This window comes from Sebastes fasciatus, chromosome 20 (assembly GCF_043250625.1).
Source record: "Sebastes fasciatus isolate fSebFas1 chromosome 20, fSebFas1.pri, whole genome shotgun sequence".
In the NCBI taxonomy this organism is placed as follows: domain Eukaryota; kingdom Metazoa; phylum Chordata; class Actinopteri; order Perciformes; family Sebastidae; genus Sebastes; species Sebastes fasciatus.
The window spans coordinates 27461575-27485623 of NC_133814.1; the positions used below are offsets into that span (position 1 = coordinate 27461575).

Sequence of the window (24049 nt, forward strand, 5' to 3'; positions counted from 1 at the left end):
AGAGAGATTAAAGACGCTCGTGACACTAAAGACATTTAAGATTCTAAAGACTCTAAAGACACTTAAGACTCTAAAGATACTAAAGACACTAAAACACTAGAGACACTAAAGACAATGTACACCTTCACTCTCATTCATCCATATCTCTTACTATATATACAGTATATATATGTATATATATATACATATATATACTTCATATATTACAGGTGGTCGTTGGCTGTATGTTAAGATGGATAATGTTATTATTTCACAATAAGCCTCTCCAGAGAGATCAGAGTAACCTCCGTTTCACCTTGAAATCTTTATTCATCCACTTCTCTGTACATTATCCCTTACATAACACACAGTATACAGTATGTAACCTGCTCCTGATGGCAGCAGCGCCGCCTCTCCGCTCGCTTTAAACACCGAGATGACACCAGAGAACAGTCAAATGGTCCTGAACGCTGATCCATACTGGAGCTTCTCTTCCATATCGGAGACTTTTATCTGACGGCTGGAGATACACGTTGCTTTGCAGATTCAGGATAGCATGAAGCTACAGTAAAGATGAGTCAGTCAGAGACGTCTACATCAATGATCTGACCATAAACATATATATATATATAGTTATACAGTTAGATTGAGCACAAAGGGGTGTCAAAGAGTCTGAGCAGCCAGGAGGATGCTGTTGGGGAAATAATCCCCCCTTTAATAAACACATGCATGAACATTAAATCTGTGACGGCTCAGCAGAGAAACAGGTCTGAACCCAGATGTACGACTCAGAGACGGACAGGATGAGTAAAAGTTCACATTCAGTACAAAAACAACACGTCAAAAGTCAAAACCAGGCAGGCAAACAGGGGTCAGAGGGGTCAGACTGACGGGCAGAAGAGCAGATGGCTGAAGCTCTATAGAAGAGTTCTCATAGACAGTATGAAGCTCCATAGAAGAGTTATCATAGACAGTAGACAGTATGAAGCTCCATAGAAGAGTTCTCATAGACAGCAGACAGTATGAAGCTCTATGGAAGAGTTCTCATAGACAGCAGACAGTATGAAGCTCTATGGAAGAGTTCTCATAGACAGTATGAAGCTCCATAGAAGAGTTCTCATTGACAGTGCGGTGCTGAAGGCCTGATGGGTAACCTGGGAACAGGTGAGCAGGTAGGCAGAGGAGAAGTGCTGGCATCACTTTTTTGGTTGACATTAACTTCACTGACTAATGAGTCACGGGACTAACGATACTAACAACCCACGTGACTCTCTGGGCTGACGATACTAACGACTCACGTGACTCTCTGGGCTGACGATACTAACGACTCACATAACTCCCTGGGCTGACGATACTAACAACCCACGTGACTCCCTGGGCTGACGATACTAACGACTCACGTGACTCTCTGAGCTGATGATACTAACGACTCACGTGACTACTAACAACTCACGGGACTGACGATACAAACGGATACTAACAACTCACATGACTAGGCACTTACGTGACTAACAATTCACGTGACTACCGACTCACAGGACTGACGATACTAATGGATACTAACGACTCACATAACTACCGACTAACATGACTCACGGGACTGATAAAACTAACGATTCACGTGACTACCATCTCACGGGACTGATGATACTAACGACTCACGAGACTGACGATACTAACGATTCACCTAACTACTGACTCATGAGACTAATGATGCTAAAGACTCACGTGACTCTCTAAGCTGACGATACTAACAACTCACGTGACAAGGCACTTACGTGACTAACAATTCACGTGACTACCGACTCACAGGACTGACAATACTAACGACTCACGTGACTCAGGACTGACGATACAAATGGATACTAATGACTCACATAACTAACGACTAACATTACTCACGGGACTGATGATACTAACGACTCACGGGACTACTGACTCATGACACTGACGATGCTAACGACTCATGTGACTCTCTAAGCTGATGATACTAACGACTCACAGGATTGACGATACTAACGACTCAAGTGACTCAGGACTGACGATACTAATGGATACTAACAACTCACATAACTAATGACTAACATGACTCACGGGACTGATGATACTAACGATTCACGTAACTAATTCACGTAATGCCCTGACTAAGACTGATGTGACAAAATAAGTCAACGGTTTCACACAGGAAACTAAAATTTCCACCTGTTCCCACCTGTTCCCACCCGTTCCCACCCGTCCCCACCCGTCCCCACCCGTTCCCACCCGTTCCCACCCGTCCCCACCCGTCCCCACCCGTTCCCACCTGTCCCCACCTGTTCCCACCTGTTCCCACCTGTTCCCACCTGTCCCCACCTGTTCCCACCTGTTCCCACCTGTCCCCACCTGTTCCCACCTGTCCCCACCTGTTCCCACCTGTTCCCACCTGTTCCCACCTGTCCCCACCTGTTCCCACCTGTTCCCACCTGTTCCCACCCGTTCCCACTCCTCCATTAGCCCTGCAGTATATACTGTACACTCTGGTTCATCCTCATTAACTCTCTGCCAGATCGTCTAATGTTCTTGCTGCGTAGCGTTCCAGCCTTCATCGTCTGGACTTGGACTTCTGCCTCTTTGTCTGATCCCTAATTGGTTTAAGAGTTTACCTTCTCCTACTCACCTGTCTGATGTTGACCTCTGCCTGTTGGAGAGACTAGATAACCGGGTCATACTGAGCCGGTACTGTACTGTGTGCCCATCATGCTCAAACCTGCCCTGTAGAGGAGAGTGGGATGAGTTGAGCTTGAGGCATATTTAACCCTCTGAGACCCACAACAGACCTGTTTTAGTCTTCTTTAGGGGGGTCCAGGAGGTCTTTAGGCGGAGATAGCAGGTCGACAGTAGATGTCACATAGAGGTGGTGTACATCATCTGAATGCTGGGAACATGAAGATGCAGCTCAGCAATGTGTGACAAGTTGTATAACAAGTATATGATGGTCATCCCCATGCTCTATTAAGTCTCATAAGTTGTTGCAGCAATTTTTGGGTTGATTCCATTTGTTACACAGATTTGATGCTAAATTTAACTATTTTTTACCACTGGAGAATTGATAAAAAATTATCAATAATCCCTTCCGAAAATAACATTAAGAGACCAAGACCTGGAGGAACACCATAGAAAAAGACATGCTGTGATTTGGGAGATTTTCTGCAAAGATTGCATTTTTCTGCGATTGGATGGCGAGAACTTCTGTTCTGTATCCCCCCTTTATTGTCTAATCTAGCTAGGAAAGCCATCCATCCTCTGAATGCTCTAGGTCTCTAGTTTGATCCATCCATCCTCTGAATGCTCTAGGTCTCTAGTTTGATCCATCCATCCTCTGAATGCTCTAGGTCTCTAGTCTGATCCATCCATCCTCTGAATGCTCTAGGTCTCTAGTCTGATCCATCCATCCTCTGAATGCTCTAGGTCTCTAGTCTGATCCATCCATCCTCTGAATGCTCTAGGTCTCTAGTTTGATCCATCCATCCTCTGAATGCTCTAGGTCTCTAGTCTGATCCATCCATCCTCTGAATGCTCTAGGTCTCTAGTTTGTGGCTGTAAAGTTTCATGAGGCTGTGATTATCCTAGAGGTCACCACAGGTCATATCATACAGTGAGGTCACGTTTAAAAAAATGGGTTGGGCAAGGAGGCCCCAAAAACGCTCTCATACCGGCCCTGAAATGAAGTCAGTCTGTCCACAACAATAGATGCTGACACACACACACACATACGTAGGCATCTGAAACAGGCTGTGCTCTGACGGCGAGCTGAGCCTCGGGACAGGACCAGCAGACAGCAGCATCATGTTAACCACGTCTGAGGAATCTCTTCGGCTTTAACCTGAACCTCTTCACCCCACACAGCGACCATCCAGGATATAATAACTGCTCCGTAATGCTCCTTTGATTATTTCTGATCACTGTTGTGGCTTCCGAACATCCAGGTCACCGTACGGTTCAACCGCCGTTTAAGAGGCGACAGATTTTATTGGTTTGGATGGGGATGTGGCTGGGTGGAGGAGGGAGGGAGGGGAGGGGGGCGAAAATGACCAAATCCTGTGATGATTTGATTGTTTTGTTGCAGCGGAGCACGGAGGAGAGTCGGAGGCTTTGGATGAGGCAGGATATGTTTTTGAATCTGTAGTGTTTTTTCTTGTTGCCAGGATGATCATGGGCCCGCACGGCATCAACCGAGCCGTACACAGGCTGGAGTTCTGCGACTGCAAGAAGGGACTCGGTGAGCATCTTCCCCCCGTGACCTGTCTGACCTCTGAATCATCCTTAACATATATATTCTCACGTCTCTAAGCTGCACTTCAGCATTGTTCAAATGTTTCCTCACTAACCTGAGCTCGTCTGTGCACAGGTGTGAAGATAATCGGAGGTTACCGAGAGCTGACAGGAGAAGAGTTTGGCATCTACATCAAGCGGGTTATAGCCGGTGGGCTGGCCGCTCTGGACGGTAGGTAGTATTTTGGTGTTTTGTCATTATTATTATTATTATTATTATTATCATCCTCGCTCACCAGATCTGTCTGTCACTCTCTGTTCCAGGTCGGCTTAAGTCAGGTGACCTGATTTTGGATGTCAATAACACCAGTCTGATGGGCGTGACCAATGAGAGGTGAGTTTGATGTGTGCTGTGTCTGCAGTTTATCTTCTAGTGCGTGTGTGTGTATGAGGTATTTTGAATTTTTAGCCAGCGTGGCTCCGGGATGACAACGTCAGAATTGCCATGACATTTGGTTGAAATATTCCTGGTTCCTAGAGGATGTTTACTTTGGTTTGTATGAATGAAGCGGCTCAGTCGAAGCAGCGTTGATTAGTCATCCCTGCTAACTCCGCCCTGAACGTTCTGGTACTTTCAGAAAAGCCCCGTTTCGACCACAGGAACTTTCCCCCCGGAACTAGGAACCTTTTGAGGAACGTTCCTATGTTTCCACCACAGGGACCGGGGTCTAAATTAGGTCCCTGGGACATTTTCTGGGTCCCAAAAGGTCCTGGCCGGACAATAGTACTTTTTGAAAGAACCAGAACTTTCGGGTTGGAGTCTGCAGGGTTGACCGTCACTGATTGGTCAAACTGCTTCAACTGTACCTCTTCATTCATAAAACAAAGAAGTACTCTAGTATGGATTTAGGACTATTTTAGGACGAGGGGAGGACATTTCTCTTTATCTGATAACATTGAAAGTAAAGTCAGACTCTGCTGTCGGCTTCACGACTCATTAAAAAAAGTCTTTAGAGCGCCGTGGAAACGCGGACAATAGTGGGCTGAAGGAACCTTTTAGTTCCTTGAAAAGTAGTTTCAGGGATTAAAACTCTGGCATACTGGATGCCACAGCCTTTTTCAGGAGTAAAATGTCCTCAGAACTTAATTTCGACTTTGGTCCCTGCAGTCGAAATGCAATGAGTTTAAGCTGAGGTTCTTAGTTCCTGGGGAAAGTTCCTGTTGTGGAAAGGGAGCTTTGTTCTGTATGTATGAACTACAAATATGTTCACCTGCAGACCAGGTGTTGATGTTACCTCTCTGTCCTGTCTCCTGATAGGGCGGTGGAGATCCTGAGGACGGCCTCGCTCTCTAATCACATGGCCCTGCTGGTCGCCAGAGACGACGAATCCAGGTGAGTCTCGCTGTCATGATGCCTCACCCCACGTTTTGTTCTACTTCTTTTCTTACAAGTCAAACACTTGTTCACTTGTTGCATGTCTTCCTCCAGTCACATCCTGGAGGACACACCTCGTTGTTTGAGTTTAGATTCATCTAAAACTAGTCCTGTTTTAGTTAGAACATAAATCTGTTTGGGTTCACCCACACAGTTACTGTTAGTCGTCCTCAGTTAGTAGAAAAGTCTCTAGAAATACAAAATGAGTTTAAGGTATCAATGGACTGAGACCAGGTCTCTAGACCAACCTGGATGCCCCCGGTCTCTTTATTCTATATTCACTCTTTTTAGTTTTTGTTGGAGATGGAGATGGAGATGGAGGCATGTAACAGCGAGTGTCAGTGAGACAGTTGATCTACAGTAGAAGAAGCAGAGTTCAAAACCCTGTTTCTATTGGCCTTAATTAATTAAAGTCTTGTTCACACTACATGACTGACCGGAGACAGGAAGTCACACACTACAAGATCTTTCACCAGGAGGAATCCCTGATGAGGTCAACAAACTACGTTTTATCACGAAAACATACAAGAAATACACAGTAGATGACGTGATACCATACGGCAAGGTCTGAAATTAGCAGCCGCCACCTGCCAAATGCGGGTTAATTGTTGGCATTGGCGGGTGAAATCATCAGGACATCCGTCACTTTGGCAGGCAGGGAAACTGCTGGTGATGGGAATAGAGAACCGTAGTTGTCCTCTTTCTTGGCATCTCATGCCTCCGTGATTATCGATTCCTCTTATTGATGCTTTCCCACAGTTACGCTGCACAATGAAGCGTACGCAGGCTGGATCATGTTTCAGTTTGTTTGGGACCGGAGACACGGAGGTGAGAAAAAAAAAGTTTTTTCTCTGATAAAGCCACTCTGAACAACAAATCAGTGTTTAAATCAACAGGAGGAGAGTTAGTAACGTTAGCTGTTTAGTTGCCGGTGGGCAGCACAGTCCTGACTGGATAAATACCGGAGATACTGACGTTAACGGAGGTGCCATTGAGTTATTGTTATGAGGCGTTCAAAGTCTGCTCAGCAAAATGACCAATGGGTGAAGTTAAATTACAATGTTATCATGATGTGTTCGAATGTAATCTGGTAAAATGTAGTTTTTGGTGAGAAACTTGAATAAATCCAGTTGTTTTTAGGAGATGTTTTCACATCAATATAAAATAGATATTAGAGAGAGAATTATGACCTGTTGAACTTCATAACAACTTACCAAGATTGTTTTAATCAAAGCAAATATTTAAATAATCATTAGAATTGTGTGATTTTATGGAAATAAACAGTATAAATGACAATAACAAAGTACAGTACAGTACTGTGTACACTACCCTGCCTCCACAGTGTAATTCCAACACTGTAATTTACCGTGTATATAATGTTTTTTATGTTAAATATATTGAACATTGAATGACATCAGATCTAAAATGCTATTGCTTCATTTAGCGTAGAAATTTCAAAAGTAGCAGACAAAAAAAATCCTTGCCTGCCATAGTGGCAGGAAGTGATGAAAGTTCTGTTTCCTCACTCTTTTTACTATTAATTCCTCTTGGTGCAACAACAACTTTGCTCCGTGTTGCAACACATCCAGTAAGTTCCTGTTGTTACAGGCAACCCCTCCCCCTCCCCCAGGTTTACCATCAACCCGTGTCTTGCGCTCTCATTGGCTGCAGCCCGTGGCCAGAGTCCCCGACAGGTCCAGATATTTAGCGTGCTAGATATCTGGAATGTGGGACGCTTAAGCGCCGATGTGCGGCGAGCCAACAGTGATTTGTTTCTGATCTGGGGCTTTTTGTCGGGGAGCTCCAGAAACTGTCGGGGAGCAGTGAATCAGGGCTAAAGTCTGGAGTGTGAACCAGGCGTTAATAAAACACAACATGTCTTTGGACTAGGGATGCACCGATACCGATACCAGTATCGGATATCGGGTATCAGGTTTCAATTCAATTCAATTTATTTTATTTTTATATAGCGTCAAATCATAACAGAAGTTATCTCAAGACGCTTTATATATAGAGCAGGTCTTAGATCGTGCACCATAGTTTAGAGACCCAGCAAGATCCACCAAGCGCACTGTGGCCAGGAACAACTCCCCGTTTAGCGGGAAGAAACCTGGAGCAGAACCGTTCACGATGCTGTGCTCATGTACTCGTACTCGCGCGCGCCGGCCCTCACTTTAATTGCGCCACAGGGTTTTGCTTGCGCCCTCTGACTCGCTCGTGCGTTAGACTCCTTGGTCCGTGTTTCAAGGCGGGTCGGGTGGGTTGCCGACAAAAACTCACTGTCTCACTTACTGCTGTTCTTTTTACTTTGGTGCACATGAAACCTAAAAGTGTTGTTTGTGTACCTGATGAAGGTCATGTAGACCGAAACATCGTGAATAAATATACCAGCACAAAGCACGGAAGTTTGCAGGACGTTCTGCTGCCGTCCAACACACCTGTCACACACCTGTAGTGCAGAAGTTACTTCAGTTATTTGTTAAACTTCTGATACAAACAGTGTTTGTAGAAGAATCCTCGACAGTGTGTGTGACGGGTTTATGAAGTTCTTCGGGACGATTCCCCAACACCAGCCGATGTCTCAGAGTCCAGAGGAGAAGACAGGTCTTATTACCTGGAGCTTTTTCCTGCCTTTGGGTTTGGTTTGATCCGTCCTCGGCGTTTCGCTCCGAGCTGACAGGCGGCGTTCCTGCGGTTTTTAACCAGCAGGAGGTAAACTGACCTGGCACTCTGCTGTCGCCGCTGTTTTTCCACGTCAGCCTGAGACAAACACACAGTGACACAATAGGGACGCTCTGCTGACGGTCCACGGTGTGGGGGGTGGGGGGAGGTTCAGAGCTCCAGCTGATCACAGATGTGAAGCAACACAGAGATCAGCAGAAACTACATCCGTTTACAGGTTGCACTTTTTGCATACATTATTTAGCTTTTAGATAACCTCTTTCTTTCAGCCCAGTATCCTTATGAATGATATGATTCCCCACCTCATGATCTACGTCCGATGACATGACTGTGCCAATGCAGGAAGTCATGTTTCCTTTATTTACAACATGAACATCAAATGTTTCACTTCCTCATCACTGGTCAGTCCCGTCTAACGGCGAAGTGTGTGATAGAGCCGCCGGTCCACAGGAAGAAATCGTGTCAGTGTCACGTTTTGTATCGTAGAGACGTGAATATCACTCGTCTGCATGAAGACGCAGAGTTTTATAGTGACTGTTGTCATTTGACGTTTGTCAGGTGTTGTGTAGAGACTGTAGTCTAACTCCAGAGCGGGTTACGTTGTGTATAAAGTGAGTAAGACCACTTATGGTGGACGGGTCCAACAAACACAGGACTTTCGATCAGGAGACCGCTGTTTGAAACTGGAGTTTTGTTGTGCAAGTTATGTGACGTGTGTAACGTATTTTCCGTACTGACATTATGTTGTTTCCGTGCGTTGTTTCCGTACGTTGTTTCTGTACATTGTTTCCAACAAACACAGGACTTTCATGCAGGAGACCTGTGTTCGAAACTGTGTTTTGTTTTGCGAGTCACGTTTGTGACGTTTGTCACGTGTTTTCCATACTGATGTTACGTTGTTTCCGTACGTGTTTTATTTAATTTACCTACTTATTTTAAGCCCAACCATGACGTTTTCCCTTAACCAAACTAAGTGGTTTTGTCGCTCTATCACACGTTTTAGCGTGATATCGGGTTGCACTGGTTGTATTCCAACCGATTCGCCAGAAAAATGTACGTTTCTGCAAAACCACAGATACGTTGAATGAAGGACTGAGATGATTTAATGCTGTTAAAGCTCTCAGCGTGTTGAAGGGAGTCCTTTCATTTTCATCCTTATTATCACCAAACTAAAGCTGTGTGTGTGTGTGTGTGTGTGTGTGTGTGTGTGTGTGTGTGTGTGTGTGTGTGTGTGTGTGTGTGTGAAAGCAGCTTTGTCAGGTATTCACCTCAGAGCTCGACCTCGACTGTTGTTTGTTTCACACTTCAAAACAAATTATGATGATTATGTGCAGCTGCTGCTGCTGAGCGGCGGGACGGCGGGTCACAGCGAGGACGCCACCGCCACTGCCGCCATGACATCATGGGATTTGTTTCTGGCGTCCTCACAGGTTCAACACATAAAAATAAAAAAAACAGGAAAACAAACTCACTGATGGAGTTCAGGACTCTGAATCAGATCGAGAATGAAAGAAGTAGTAGTATGAAGTTAGTCACAGTTAGTGCCACTTCAATAATACATTTTAAAGAAAAAGCACTGAATACAAGGTGTTTTTATTTTCTAATAAGTAAAATAAATCTGCCAATTGCACATGGAAAATTTCTCTTGGTGAGATTTCCTGAAAAGAGAAGTAATATTTAGGTCTTTCGAGATAAAAACAGATGTTGAAATTAGTTGTGAAAACTCATTTAGAGCCATTTTTCACTAGAAATGAGGAAGTGCTGTCATAATGAGCCGTAAGTAGGACTTTCTTAAGATATTCAAATGCATTGTCAAATATCTCACTGGAATGTTACTGGTTAGGTAATTGTGTCTTAGAGGTAAAAGATATTTTTTAAAAGATGTCCTTATTTTACAAGAATGTCCCCACTTTCCAAAAGTGTCCCCACTTTGCAAAAAAGTCTCTATTTTTCCAAAAATGTCCCCACTTTCCAACAATGTCCCGTATTTGCAAAAATGTCCCCTCTTTGCAAAAATGTCCCCACTTTCCAAAAATGTCCCCACTTTCCAAGAATGTCCCCGCTTTGCAAAAATGTCCCCACTTTGCAAAAATGTCCCCACTTTCCAAGAATGTCCCCGCTTTGCAAAAATGTCCTCACTTTGCAAAACTCTCCCCACTTTCCAAGAATGTCCCCACTTTCCAACAATGTCCCGTATTTGCAAAAATGTCCCTACTTTCCAAGAATGTCCCCACTTTCCAACAATGTCCCGTATTTGCAAAAATGTCCCTACTTTCCAAGAATGTCCCCACTTTCCAACAATGTCCCGTATTTGCAAAAATGTCCCTACTTTCCAAAAATGTCCTCACTTTCCAAAAATTTCCCCACTTTCCAACAATGTCCCGTATTTGCAAAAATGTCCCTACTTTCCAAAAATGTCCCCATTTTCCAAGAATGTCCCCGCTTTGCAAAAATGTCCCCACTTTCCAAAAATGTACCCACTTTGCAAAAATGTCCTCACTTTCCAAAAGTGTCCCCACTTTGCAAAAAAGTCTCTATTTTTCCAAAAATGTCCCCACTTTCCAACAATGTCCCGTATTTGCAAAAATGTCCCCACTTTCCAACAATGTCCCGTATTGGCAAAAATGTCCCGTATTGGCAAAAATGTCCCGTATTGGCAAAAATGTCCCGTATTTGCAAAAATGTCCCCACTTTCCAAGAATATCCCCACTTTGCAAAAAATGTCCCCACTTTGCAAAAATGTCTTTATTTTTCCAACAATGTCTCGTATTTGCAAAAATGTCCCCACTTTCCAAGAATGTCCCCGCTTTCCAAAAATGTCCCCACTTTGCAAAAATGTCCTCACTTTCCAAAAAATTCCCCACTTTCCAACAATGTCCCCGCTTTCCAAAAATGTCCCCACTTTGCAAAAATGTCCTCACTTTCCAAAAAATTCCCCACTTTCCAACAATGTCCCCACTTTCCAACAATGTCCCGTATTTGCAAAAATGTCCCCACTTTCCAAGAATGTCCCCACTTTGCAAAATTGTTCCCACTTTGCAAAAAATATATTATAGATATTTTGATACAAATGTACTTAAAACATTTTTTTTTTTTGCATGTTTTCAAAGTTAAACCGTGAATTTGTTTATTTCTACTTCATGCCACTGCCTCTATTTCATCATGTGTCTCTGATACTGCACCACTGAGCACCTGTTGCTTCATAAAAGAGGATTTAATAATGATTTAATAATGATTTAATAAACTGTTAACGTCTCTGTGTGATTCATTTTAGCTCATTTAACTCAGTCAGGTGTATTTTCTGTTGAAACTGGTCAGACAGGTGCTGAGAGTCTGTGACCTCTGACCTCTCAGATTAAAGTTTTAAAGGCTTTAACCGGCGCTGGGATCACATCAGCTCTCCTCGTCGTCCATGTGAGGGAGACAAACACTCACAGATCTGCTGCTCTGCTCAAACTGCACAGAATAACAGGACTGATGGTGAAGAAGTCTAGTTTCACATCTTGTTTTCGTTTGGTCAGATCAGCTGATGAAAGAAAGGAAACAAGAAAAGGACAGAGACGCAGATAAATACAATATCTCATGTTTCAGTACAAACTACAGTTTACAGGTCGAACACATGAAGATGTCTGAAACAGACGTTTCTCTCTCTCTGTGTGTGTGTGTGTGTGTGTGTGTGTGTGTGTGTGTGTGTGTGTGTGTATGTGTGTGTGTGTGTGTGTGTGTGTGTGTGGGTGTGTGTGTGTGTGTGTGTTTCAGGAGGGAGTTTTCTGAGCTGATGGAGAAGTACGGCTCTAATCATCATTCAGGACGAATCTCTCCCACTCAGCTCTGCACAGGTACAACACACACACACACACACACACACACACACACACACACACACACACACACACACACACAGGTACACACCTGTGAGGACCCTCATCAGTTTATTAATCTAATAATCTCTACATTTACCAGCCGTTGACCTTCACCTCTACCTTTACCCTAATCCTTAAACCTAAAAGAGTCTAGACTCTTCAGCAGCTATCTGAAGAAGTGAGGACCGTACATAATGTCCTCACTTTGCAAAAATGTCCCCACTTTGCCAGGATGTCTCTGACCTTGCTAGAATGTCCCCACTCTCCAAGAACGTCCTCACTTTTCAAAAATGTCCTCCCTCTGCAACAAAAAAGTCCTAACTTTGCAAAAATGTCCCCAATCTCCATAAATGTCCCCACTTTCCAAGAACGTCCTCACTCTCCAAAAATGTCCTCACTTTGCAAAAATATTGTAATTTTGCAAAAATGTCCCCACTCTCCAAAAATGTCCTCACTTTGCAAAAAAGACTTGACTTTGGAAGAGTGTCCCCACTCTCCAAAAATGTCCCCACTTTGCAAAAATGTCCTCACTTTGCAAAAATGTCCTCACTTTGCAGATACAGTATGTCCTCTCTTATTAGGATGTCTTGACTGTATTTGTGAAGACTTTTTGTAAAATGTCCTCACTCTCAAAGTTCAAATGTGTCCCTGCAGGGACAGAAATAGGAGACACTCACACTTTATTCTCACATTTGATTTGATCACATCTCCGTCTCCCTCCCACTCTCTTTCTATTTCCCTCTCCCTCTTTCTTCTTCTTGTCTCCCACCTCTTCCTGCTCACCTCTCTGGTCCTCTTCTTCTTCTCTGGTGTCTGTGTAGGGAAGTTGACGGACACGGCCTCGTCCTCGTCCTCCTCCAGGTCGGAGAGCCCCCAGCTGCTCAGTCCTAAAGAGGGGGGGGTCACCGCCTACACCCACGCCTCCACGCACACCGTGCACACCGTGCACACGCCCACGCACGCCTTCAGGTACGAACCACAGATTTTGGTTCTTCGGTACATGTGTACATGCAGTAGTACATCTTCATGCAGTAGTACATGTTCATGCAGTAGTACATGTTCATGCAGTAGTACATGTTCATGTAGTAGTACATGCAGTAGTACATGTTCATGCAGTAGTACATGTTCATGCAGTAGTACATGTTCATGCAGTAGTACATGTTCATGCAGTAGTACATGTTCATGCAGTAGTACATGTTCATGCAGTAGTACATGTTCATGTAGTACATGTTCATGTAGTAGTACATGCAGTAGTACATGTTCATGCAGTAGTACATGTTCATGCAGTAGTACATGTTCATGCAGTAGTACATGTTCATGCAGTAGTACATGTTCATGCAGTAGTACATGTTCATGTAGTAGTACATGCAGTAGTACATGTTCATGGACAGTGTAGTCATTTGTATTCAGGATATTCAGCAGTTACAGGAAGTAAACAAAGAGCTTCTCTCTGAAGGTCATTTGTCTTTTTGGAAGGCGGTTATATAAACTGTTACATTTTATTTCTGCAGCAACGACTAAAAATAGTGAGAAACATCTTCAGCTATTTCACAGAGAAGTGTAGGAAGACCTGAGAGAGGAAAAGGAAGAGGAGGAGGAGGAGGAGGAGGGGGAGGAGGAGGGTTAGAGACTATCTCATGGTGGGATTTAATGAGTCAATCTTCCTGTCATCCTCTCCGTCTCTCTCCACAGCGACAGCGGCATTCAGTTGATATGCGTTGCCAAGGGAACCGGCCTGGGGCTCATCATCAAGGGCGGAGCCAACCGAGCAGAAGGACCAATGGTGGTCATTCAGGAAATAGTGCCTGGAGGAGATTCCCAGAAGGTCGGCGTCCTCATGGCGTTGCTTTAACATAAACACAAGGATTTGGGTTTTGTTATAAATATACTTCATATGTTTTTTACAAAAACTGCTTGTGGTGTCCTCACTCTCCAAAAATGTCCCCACTTTGCAAAAATGTCCTCACTTTGCAAAAATGTCCCCACTTTCTAAAAGATGTCGTTGTGCTGCCCATTATTTACAATTGCATTCAATAAAAACAAGAATAAAAAGTGAAACTGGCGTTTAATTCCAACAAAATAATAAACTGCATCAAGAAAGTGCCATTAGGGCTTAAAAACCAACAACGACTAAAACATCATGACAGTAGTTAGACATCATTCAGGCTAATTCAGGATTCTGAGGCTGTTTTTGACAATAAGATAGATAATATAAGATAAAACTTTATTTATTCTGAGAGAAATTGTTGTGCAGCAGTTTCAATACAAAGAGGGAAAGAGTGAAAATAAACTAAATATACCCAGTAAAAGTTCAAAAAACTAATGTATACAATGTCAGAAATGTAAACGGCCTGAGAGACCAGCGGGATCGCCAGCTTTCTTTCACTTATATCTTCCGCAAGCACAAAATTCATCACCACTTTTATGCAGATGACACCCAGATTTACGTTAAATCTCAACAAAGTAGTTGACTTGCATTATTTAATATTATTTACTCTAAACTCACGTCTTCAGCTGGTACAAAATGCAGATTCTACGCTTTTACAAAAAAATTAAATATTGTACCCAAAAGTCACCTAAAAACATGGACTACTTTTCCGTGTCTCAGTGGCTCAGTTGGTCCGTTGGACACCAGGACGTGAACATCTCTGTGTATTTGTGTCGTTTCAGGACGGCAGGCTGAAGGTCGGAGACCAGCTGGTGTCCATCAACAAAGAGTCCCTGATCGGAGTGACGTACGAGGAGGCCAGGAGCATCCTGACACGCACCAAACTCAGGTCCAACACACGGGGACACTTTTACTAAGACTTACAAAAGTCATGAAATATAATCTATTTGATCCGTGTACAACTTCCCTTTTTTTTCGTGACGCTCAGCACGACTTTCAACAATCTACGTTTTAGTGCTTTTTCCTACGAATGTCCAGCAACACGTGACGCACGTGTCAATTTCCGCTCCAGTATTTTCAAAATAAAACTACTTAGTTACGTTTAGGAATAGATGGTGGTTTGGGTTAAAATAATTCCAGAAGTGCTTTAACTTAAGTACCAAAGTGACAAATAAAGTCTGTTGTTTTTTGACCCACCCATCCACCCTGACCTCCTCCCTAGTCGGCATTTGCTGCCCTCTATACTTCCCACTTTACAATGTGAAATTCGTGTCTATATACATGAATCAATACATTCAATTTCGTGACCGTTTCACGAACAGATGCGTGACTCGGACGATATATTTTATGGTTTCAGATTTAGTCATTTCGAGTGGGTGAGAAATATAATTCAGTTCCAACACCTTTCAGACTTTACTGGGTCAGTTAATTTGCTAAGAATACTTATTTTTTTAATGTAGTTTAACACAGCAGATTGTAATGTTATTAATGTTCACAGACAGTACAATTTGTATTTTTATTTGGGCATTTTTTGCAAGGTCAAAAATACAAATTTCAGTATTTAAAGTTATATTTTCTTTTGTTCTGTGTTACATATTTGTGACATAAATGTTGTCTTAATTTAAGGGAAACAAATTAAGACCAATACTCTTGATATTACAGTTAATGTGAAAGTTATATATTTAAAACTTCACTGTCCTATGTGTCGTAGACCGGACCCCACGGTGGAGATCGCCTTCATCAGGCGGCGGTCGTCGTCCAGCTCCAGCAGCGGGCCTCACAGCCCCATCTCCCTGCAGGGGACCGGAGGCGGAGGCGGACCCCAGACGAGGGCCCCGGGGCCAGGCTCCGTGCCTCCGCAGCCCGCCGTGGTCACCAAGATCACCTCCAGCAGGAACCCGGCCTGTGAGACGCTGCCGGCCGTCAACGTCAGCCAGGTGGGAGCTTCAGAGCCACACAACGATAAACACAAATATATTCAACCAAAACTTTAAACCCAGATTCAGACTAAACATGAATCATTTTAAACTTCTCTTTAATTCTTAGTTTACTCCTCAAAGTCAGATTGTTTCAACTCAGTCTCACGGCAGGTCGTGAAATAATCACGAATTTCGATTTATGTGATTCGCGTTCATAGACACGAATTTCCCTTTTTTTCCGTGACGCTCAGCACGACTTTCAACAACGTGCGTTTTCCTAGAAATGTCCAGCAACACGTGACGCACGTGTCAATTTCCGCTCCAGTCTTTTCAAAATAAAACGACTTAGTTAGGTTTAGGAAAAGATCGACATGGTTAGGTTTAGGAAGAGATTGTGGTTTGGGTTTAGATAACACCAGAAGTGCTGCAACTTAAGTAAGAAATTATTTGACAAAAACTACTTAGTTAGCTTTCGGAAAACATCGCGGTTTAGGTTGAAATAACTTCGGAAGTGCTGTAACGTTAAGTGACAAATAAATCAACGTTGACTTCTGGTTTCACACGGGACATGAACAGCGTCTCCTGGTGAAAATCTGGTGTTTTTAGACCCACCCATCCACCCCGACCTCCTCCCTACGCGGCATTAGCCACTCTTTATACTTCCTGGTTCACAAGTACGTGGATTAAATACGAATTGATTACGGCTGACCATCACGAAAAAAAATAATTGAAATTTGTGTATATGTACACAAATCAATACGTTCAATTTTGTGACTATTTCACAAACTGCTGTGCAACTGGGCTGAGTATTTTCATCTCTGTTATTTACTTCCAAGCACACACGATAAAGCTCACCATCTTAGTTTACAGCTATAAGTAATCACAGACTCCGGCTGAGGCTGATGGGAATCATGTAATTAGTTTTGCAGGTATTTGGTCATAAACCAAAGTATTGGAGAGAAAGCAAAATTTGTATTTATTGATTTTGATGCAAGCACTAAATTCACCACCACTAAATTCACCACCACTTTTATGCAGATGACACCCAGATTTATGTTAAATCTCAACAAAGTAGTTGACTTGCGTTATTTAATATTATTTGTTGATTATTATTATTTTTTCTCAGACGTGAAGCACAAAGTCTTTTTCCATCTTATCAAAAACAAATCTGAAATAGTTTTATTCTGTCATCGTTTGTTCCAACCTGAAGCCAAACATCTTCTTCAAAAGGGAGAATCAAGTTCTCAGATACATGAAGAAGATTTTAGGAGAATACGTTCCTCAGGTCTGTCTTAAGGTTTCCTCAGAAACGTGAACGCTGTAAGAAATGTCTCCATGTCTTCTTTATGTTACACAACCACCTTCTGTGATGTCAGTCATCGCTCTCGCTGCGCTGAGCTGAGGTCGTGACACACCAACACGTGAACATGTACGTGAACACACTCTTATCAAACCACTATTAATATGTTGTGTTAATGTTTACAGGTGCGAGTGTCTCCAGTCAGAACGGAGCCGACACGTGTCTCGTCTCCACCGGAGAACGACAGCATCGCTGAGACCAACCCTGGTACGTCCTCTATCCATCATTCTCCCTTATGAATAATAGAATATAGCATAATATATATTTAGAGGAGGTGATTATAACGATGGAAAAACATACGTCATCATTTATTATGTGGATTTAAAATGACAATCATTTTACAAAACCGTCAGGATATCATATATGATAATAATGATACTCTGAAAATGGGGTTTAGACACGTGCACATATGACCTGCTTTAAACTGGGAGGTGTAAATGAAAACCGGGCAGCAGTTGTGATGGAGACAGACGAGATGGGGGGGGGACAGATGGCGTGTGGTTGGCTGCCTGTCGGAGGAGGAAGTGAGACAGGCGGGAGGTCTGGCCTACGATTGGCTGAGGAGGTGTGAAGCGTCATCTCGTCTCTGTGTGAGAGAGACAACCATGAGGTCTTTCTCCGTGTGGACATCGGAGTCTGACGTCAAACTTAAAGGAGGACTCGTTTACTGTTCAGTGGTCCCAGTAGACCAGTAAACCAGTAGACCAGTAGACCAGTAGACCAGTAGACCAGTAAACCAGTAGACCAGTAAACCAGTAGACCAGTAGACCAGTAAATCGGTCAAACTCTGTTTCTAAAGTTTTAAACATCTGATATCTGTATTTCTATGTTTCTGTCTAGAGGCGGCCGGCAGTCAGCAGCCTCCTCTGAGGAAATGTTCCCTCAACGCCAGCTGTCGCCTCAAACTGGAGAGACTGGAGCAGGTGGGTGTCTTTCAGAGATACACTGATATATACTGGTGGAGACAGACAGGTAGATGATCCTGGGACATGAGGACAGGTAACATCAGGTAGATGATCCTGGGACATGAGGACAGGTAACATCAGGTAGATGATCCTGGGACATGAGGACAGGTAACATCAGGTAGATGATTCTGGGACATGAGGACAGGTGACATCAGGTAGATGATCCTGGGACATGAGGACAGGTAACATCAGGTAGATGATTCTGGGACATGAGGACAGGTGACATCAGGTAGATGATCCTGGGACATGAGGACAGGTAACATCAGGTAGATGATTCTGGGACATGAGGACAGGTAACATCAGGTAGATGATCCTGGGACATGAGGACAGGTAACATCAGGTAGATGATTCTGGGACATGAGGACAGGTAACATCAGGTAGATGATCCTGGGACATGAGGACAGGTAACATCAGGTAGATGATCCTGGGACATGAGGACAGGTAACATCAGGTAGATGATCCTGGGACATGAGGACAGGGAACATCAGGTAGATGATCCTGGGACATGAGGACAGGGAACATCAGGTAGATGATCCTGGGACATGAGGACAGGTGACATCAGGTAGATGATCCTGGGACATGAGGACAGGGAACATCAGGTAGATGATCCTGGGACATGAGGACAGGTAACATCAGGTAGATGATCCTGGGACATGAGGACAGGGAACATCAGGGACGTAGCAGCAGGAGGAAGGTCACAGAGTTAACCAGACTGAGACGCCTGAGCCGTAACCTCTGTAGCTGAGTCAGTGATCTGGAGAAGACTGAGTGAAGCAGCGAGGTTTATATCTGACTGCAGCGCTGATGAGGAGACGGGCTGCAGGTGTGCAGCTCGAAGCAGGTGAATCAGGTGAAAGCAGGTGAATCAGTTCAGAGGCAATCGGAGAGCCAGGAGGTGTTAGAGGCAAAAAAACAAGCTAAAAATAAAAGCTAGGATAGAAATAAATAAATTCATAAATAAATACATACATTTAAAAATAAATAAAAAACAAGTGCAAAAATAAATAAATAAACTTGAAATAAATAAATAATTACAAAATTTATAAAAGAATAAATACATAAATAAATACTAACATTTAAAAATAAATAAAAAATAAATGCATAAATAAAAAATAAATTTGAAATAAATAAATAATTAAAAAATGGATACAAAATAAATACATAAATAAATAAAAGGGAACATTAAACAGAAGAGTAAAAAATAAGGGAATTAATAAAAAGATAAATTAATAAAGATGCCAGTTAAAACAGAAATATAAATGTATGTCACATTTCATCAATTAATTAATGGCTACATATATTTTTTATATTATTTTTGCTACATTTAATGACATTTATTTATTTATCGAATCATTAAATCATTAAATTAATTAAAAACGTTCATATCAGAGCCGCTCCATCATCTCAGACATCGTCCCTAGATTCAGAGATACAGGCTGATGTGTCATGTGACTGTTTCAGGGGCATCACCACTGTGTGTATTGATCTGTGTGTGTATTGATCTGTGTGTGTGTGTGTGTGTGTGTGTGTGTGTGTGTGTGTGTGTGTGTGTGTGTGTGTGTGTGTGTGTGTGTGTGTGTGTGTGTGTGTGTGTGTGTGTGTGTGTGTGCAGGCTCTGGATCTGCTCGGTCTGAAGCCGACAGACGCTCAGCGGCAGGCGCTCCGGTCCAGACTACGAGCTGATCCAGCGGGGACGGTGGCCTTCACAGGTAGGACTCACTGAACCCCCCGTTAACCCTTAAACAGATCACTGAATCCCCCCTTTACACCCCCGTTAACCCTTGAATAGATCACTCCATCTTTATCAGTGATATTTAACCCTTTAACCTCCCCCCTCCCTCCGTTCCTCCTGCCTCCATGTAGCCTTCCTGTTGTCCAACCAGCGTTTGTGAGGAGAGATTCTCTCCAGCTGAACATCCTGAATCAGATGTTACTGTACTACAAATATTAGAGGCACCAGCCGAGGTTTTAAAGGGACTGTTAGTAAGAATCCTAAATGTGTTGTTAACAGCTTCACCTGTGTCCGTTAAGTCAACTAAAGTCAGCGTCCTGTTGCTGGCGCTTGTGCTCGCTCTACATAGACATGAAGGAGCATCGCTCAACACAGTGAGGAGACACACGTCAGCTAAAAGCACAATATCACTCTATATTTCAGCTGCTTGGCAGTAATGTTAGCTGACCAGACCAAGGTCTCTCCATGAATCAATGCTGATCCTAGTGTTGGCTTTTCCCGCCTCAGCCTCCCGACCGCGGCCGGAGGGAACGGGGGAGACGCCGGAGTTTTGGTCGGAGACGATAACGTTTCTCTCTGCGGAGCCCCGTCACTTCACAAGACACGGGAAACCTCTGTTGGTCTGGAGGAGCTGCAGCAGTTATTTCTGCACAAACGTCCACTGAACATTCACTAGATATTCTCAGAGCTAAACTAACTCTTCTGCAGTGTGGAGTGAGCAGCATGCACGTGAGAGGTGGAGAGAGACAGCGAGAACGCGCGCGGTGTGTGAGTGAAGGCAGGCAGAGGCGGAGAGACTCCGGCCAAACGCGAGCGTGCATGGGATCCTGACCCGGTAGATTTATACCTGTAAAAAGTTACAAACAGTCCCTTTAAAGGAGCCGAATGTCAGTAGAAACATGCAGATATAAACTGTGTAAACGTGTGTGTGTGTGTGTGTGTGTGTGTGTGTGTGTGTGTGTGTGTGTGTGCGTGCGTGCGTGCGTGCGTGCGTGCGTGCGTGCGTGCGTGTGTGCAGACTTTGAGAGCCAGATCAGGGATCTGTTCAGGCCTCAGCTGGAGGAGTTGTCCGTCAGCCAGCCCGGGTCCCAGTTCACGTCTGACGACCTGTCCAGTTTGTTGGAGTCGCCGACCAACCAGAGGGTAGGACATCGATCTGTTGATCTGTGAACCGTCCAATCAGCACGCTGTAAAGATCCTCTACACAGAGTCAGAGCAATAATCAATCACAGCAACTGTACACGCTCTTATTCTGAAAAACAATCATCCATCACCGTGAACACACACACACACACACACACACACACACACACCGTCCTGCTGCCTCTAACACTCACTAGAGAACCACATGAGGATTCAGAAAATAGTCCCACACTAATGCACCGTTTCCTCCTGCTGGTCTGAGAGAATCTGTTTGAGGAGATTAATAATGAAACTATAGATTAGTGTTTTTAAATATTGACGTCTTCAGTAGGAACCAACGGGCCACGGACAGGAAGTCAGACCGTATTGAGAGACGAACCAACATGTTGTTGGTTTGATGGGATTTGATGATAATGACGACAATACAGAATAACATCAGACTAACCCTAAACTAAAAAATAAATGAATAAATAAATAACTTAAAAAATAAATAAAAAAATAAAAACAAAATAAATAGATAAATAAATAAATGAATAAATGAATGAATGAATAAATAAATAAATAGATAAATGAAAAAATAAATAAATAAATAGATACATTAATTAATTAATTAATAAATAAAAAAAATTATTAATTAATTAATAAATAAATAGATAAATGAATAAAACAAATAAAAAAATAAAAACAAAATAAATAGATAAATGAATAAATAAATTCGATGGATAAATGAATGAATGAATAAATAAATAAATAAAATTACTGAGACGTCCTGGTGACTGTAGAAAACAAGGTATTTAATTAATTATAGATAATTTCATTTTTCTTATTAAGAGAAATGTCCAAACGTCCTTTTTAATGTCTTTATGATGATTTATTCATAGGTTGATTGATAGCAGGGCTTTGATGACTTACAGAGTTATTAGTTATTAGAGAGTATTTTAATGTAATATATTAATTGTACTAATGAAATGTACCCTGACTGAATGAATTGGACTCAGTTTAATAATTAAAGGCACTCAGTTATGTGATCGTGACCTCGCGTGTTCTCCAGCACCTTTAAACGACGCAGCTGCCGTTAATTCATGTAAATGTGTGTTTGTCAGCCGTCGCTGTCCGACTCGGAGGACCTGGAGGAGATGGAGCGGCTGAGGAAGGAGCACATCGAGGCTCTGAGGGAGATCAAGAGGCTGCAGGTAAACGCACCTGAACACTTTTATACTTCCTTTATTTATCAAACATTCAAATAAAAAGCTGCTGCGTTCGTCGCCCCGCTGTGACTCCACGTCTCTCCACAACTTCCTGTTGACTTCCTGTTTGTTGCCGCCTCTTCAGGAGCAGCTGGTGGAGTCTCAGAGAGTTCACCGTCAGATGGAGGAGGAGCTCAGCAAGGTCACGCAGGTGAGTCACACCTGCTGCATCTGCAACTACTCTATTTACATATTTGTTTTTAACTTGTGTCTTAAAATATTTTGTTTCCTATAAAGTGTAATAAATGAAATGTAGTTTGTTTAGGTGCTTCTTTAATGGAGGTATTTAATCTAAATTATTTTGATGTTTATTGCTTATTTATTCCATTTTAACATGTTATATGTTACAATTATATAACGTGAAAATGCAGTTAATGTACTAATTGTAGCCCAGTTTATATTGGATGCAACTTTAACAAATATATAGAGGCATAAAAACAACAACAAATCTTGTGATTAATATATTTAGTTCTTCTAGAAGTGTCCTGTTTTTTTTTTCTTTTAAACTTGCATTTCTAAATATTCTGTCTATAATTTTATTATATATTTTGATTTGAAATATTTTGACTTTAATTGTATTTATCCCATTTCAGCGCTCTTAACATTATTATTATTATTATTATTATTATCAGAATTTGTATTATTTTATTATTATTATTATTATTATTATTAATAATAATAATATTATCGTTATTATACCTTTGTTATTATTATTATTATTATTATTATCATTATATTATTATTATTATTATTTTATTATTATTATTATTATTATTATTATTATTATTATTATTATTATTATTATCATTATTATTATCATTATTATTATCATTATTATATGTGAGTGCAGGACACATTTGTTTGAGAAAACATGAAGAAGAAAATATCTAATTTGCTCCTAAAATATTTCCAACATTCAACAACGTCCATAAAGATGAATGTGTGTGTGTGTGTGTGTGTGTGTGTGTGTGTGAGTGCGTTCGTGCGTGTGTGTGTGTGTGGGATGCTGGTTGTGTTTTATAGTGAGTCACAGCTGAAGCTCTCTCTCTCTCTCTCTCTCTCTCTCTCTCACTCCGCTGCCTCCTCTCAACTTTTATTCTGTTGCATAAAACGATCGATATCCACATTTAGAGTCGGCGGCTCACCGAGGAGACTCTGTCCTACCTGAGGAGACTCTGTCCTACCTGAGGAGACTCTGTCTTACCTGAGGAGACTCTGTCTTACCTGAGGAGACTCTGTCCTACCTGAGGAGACTCTGTCCTACCTGAGGAGACTCTGTCTTACCTGAGGAGACTCTGTCTTACCTGAGGAGACTCTGTCCTACCTGAGGAGACTCTGTCCTACCTGAGGAGACTCTGTCCTACCTGAGGAGACTCTGTCTTACCTGAGGAGACTCTGTCTTACCTGAGGAGACTCTGTCCTACCTGAGGAGACTCTGTCCTACCTGAGGAGACTCTGTCTTACCTGAGGAGACTCTGTCCTACCTGAGGAGACTCTGTCTTACCTGAGGAGACTCTGTCTTACCTGAGGAGACTCTGTCCTACCTGAGGAGACTCTGTTTTACCTGAGGAGGAGCACTCACTTC

The 24049-nt window shown here is 42.6% G+C and overlaps 1 protein-coding gene across 4 annotated transcripts in view; it reads left to right on the top strand.

Moving 5' to 3' along the window:
- Positions 1-24049, top strand: part of stxbp4 (syntaxin binding protein 4) — a 49223-nt gene that overhangs the window by 5572 nt on the left and 19602 nt on the right. For 3 of the 4 annotated variants that reach the window (XM_074619535.1, XM_074619537.1, XM_074619536.1), the window contains exons 2-16: positions 4164-4237; positions 4367-4462; positions 4555-4624; positions 5549-5623; positions 12107-12186; positions 13032-13179; positions 13903-14035; positions 14881-14987; positions 15810-16035; positions 17503-17584; positions 18218-18300; positions 19955-20051; positions 21093-21217; positions 22321-22410; positions 22550-22615. In XM_074619535.1, coding sequence (XP_074475636.1) covers positions 4164-4237; positions 4367-4462; positions 4555-4624; positions 5549-5623; positions 12107-12186; positions 13032-13179; positions 13903-14035; positions 14881-14987; positions 15810-16035; positions 17503-17584; positions 18218-18300; positions 19955-20051; positions 21093-21217; positions 22321-22410; positions 22550-22615 — 1552 coding nt within the window. Of the gene's footprint in view, positions 1-4163; positions 4238-4366; positions 4463-4554; positions 4625-5548; positions 5624-11865; positions 12024-12106; positions 12187-13031; positions 13180-13902; positions 14036-14880; positions 14988-15809; positions 16036-17502; positions 17585-18217; positions 18301-19954; positions 20052-21092; positions 21218-22320; positions 22411-22549; positions 22616-24049 lie in introns of those variants that run through there. The other variant, XM_074619538.1, reaches the window with a different exon arrangement.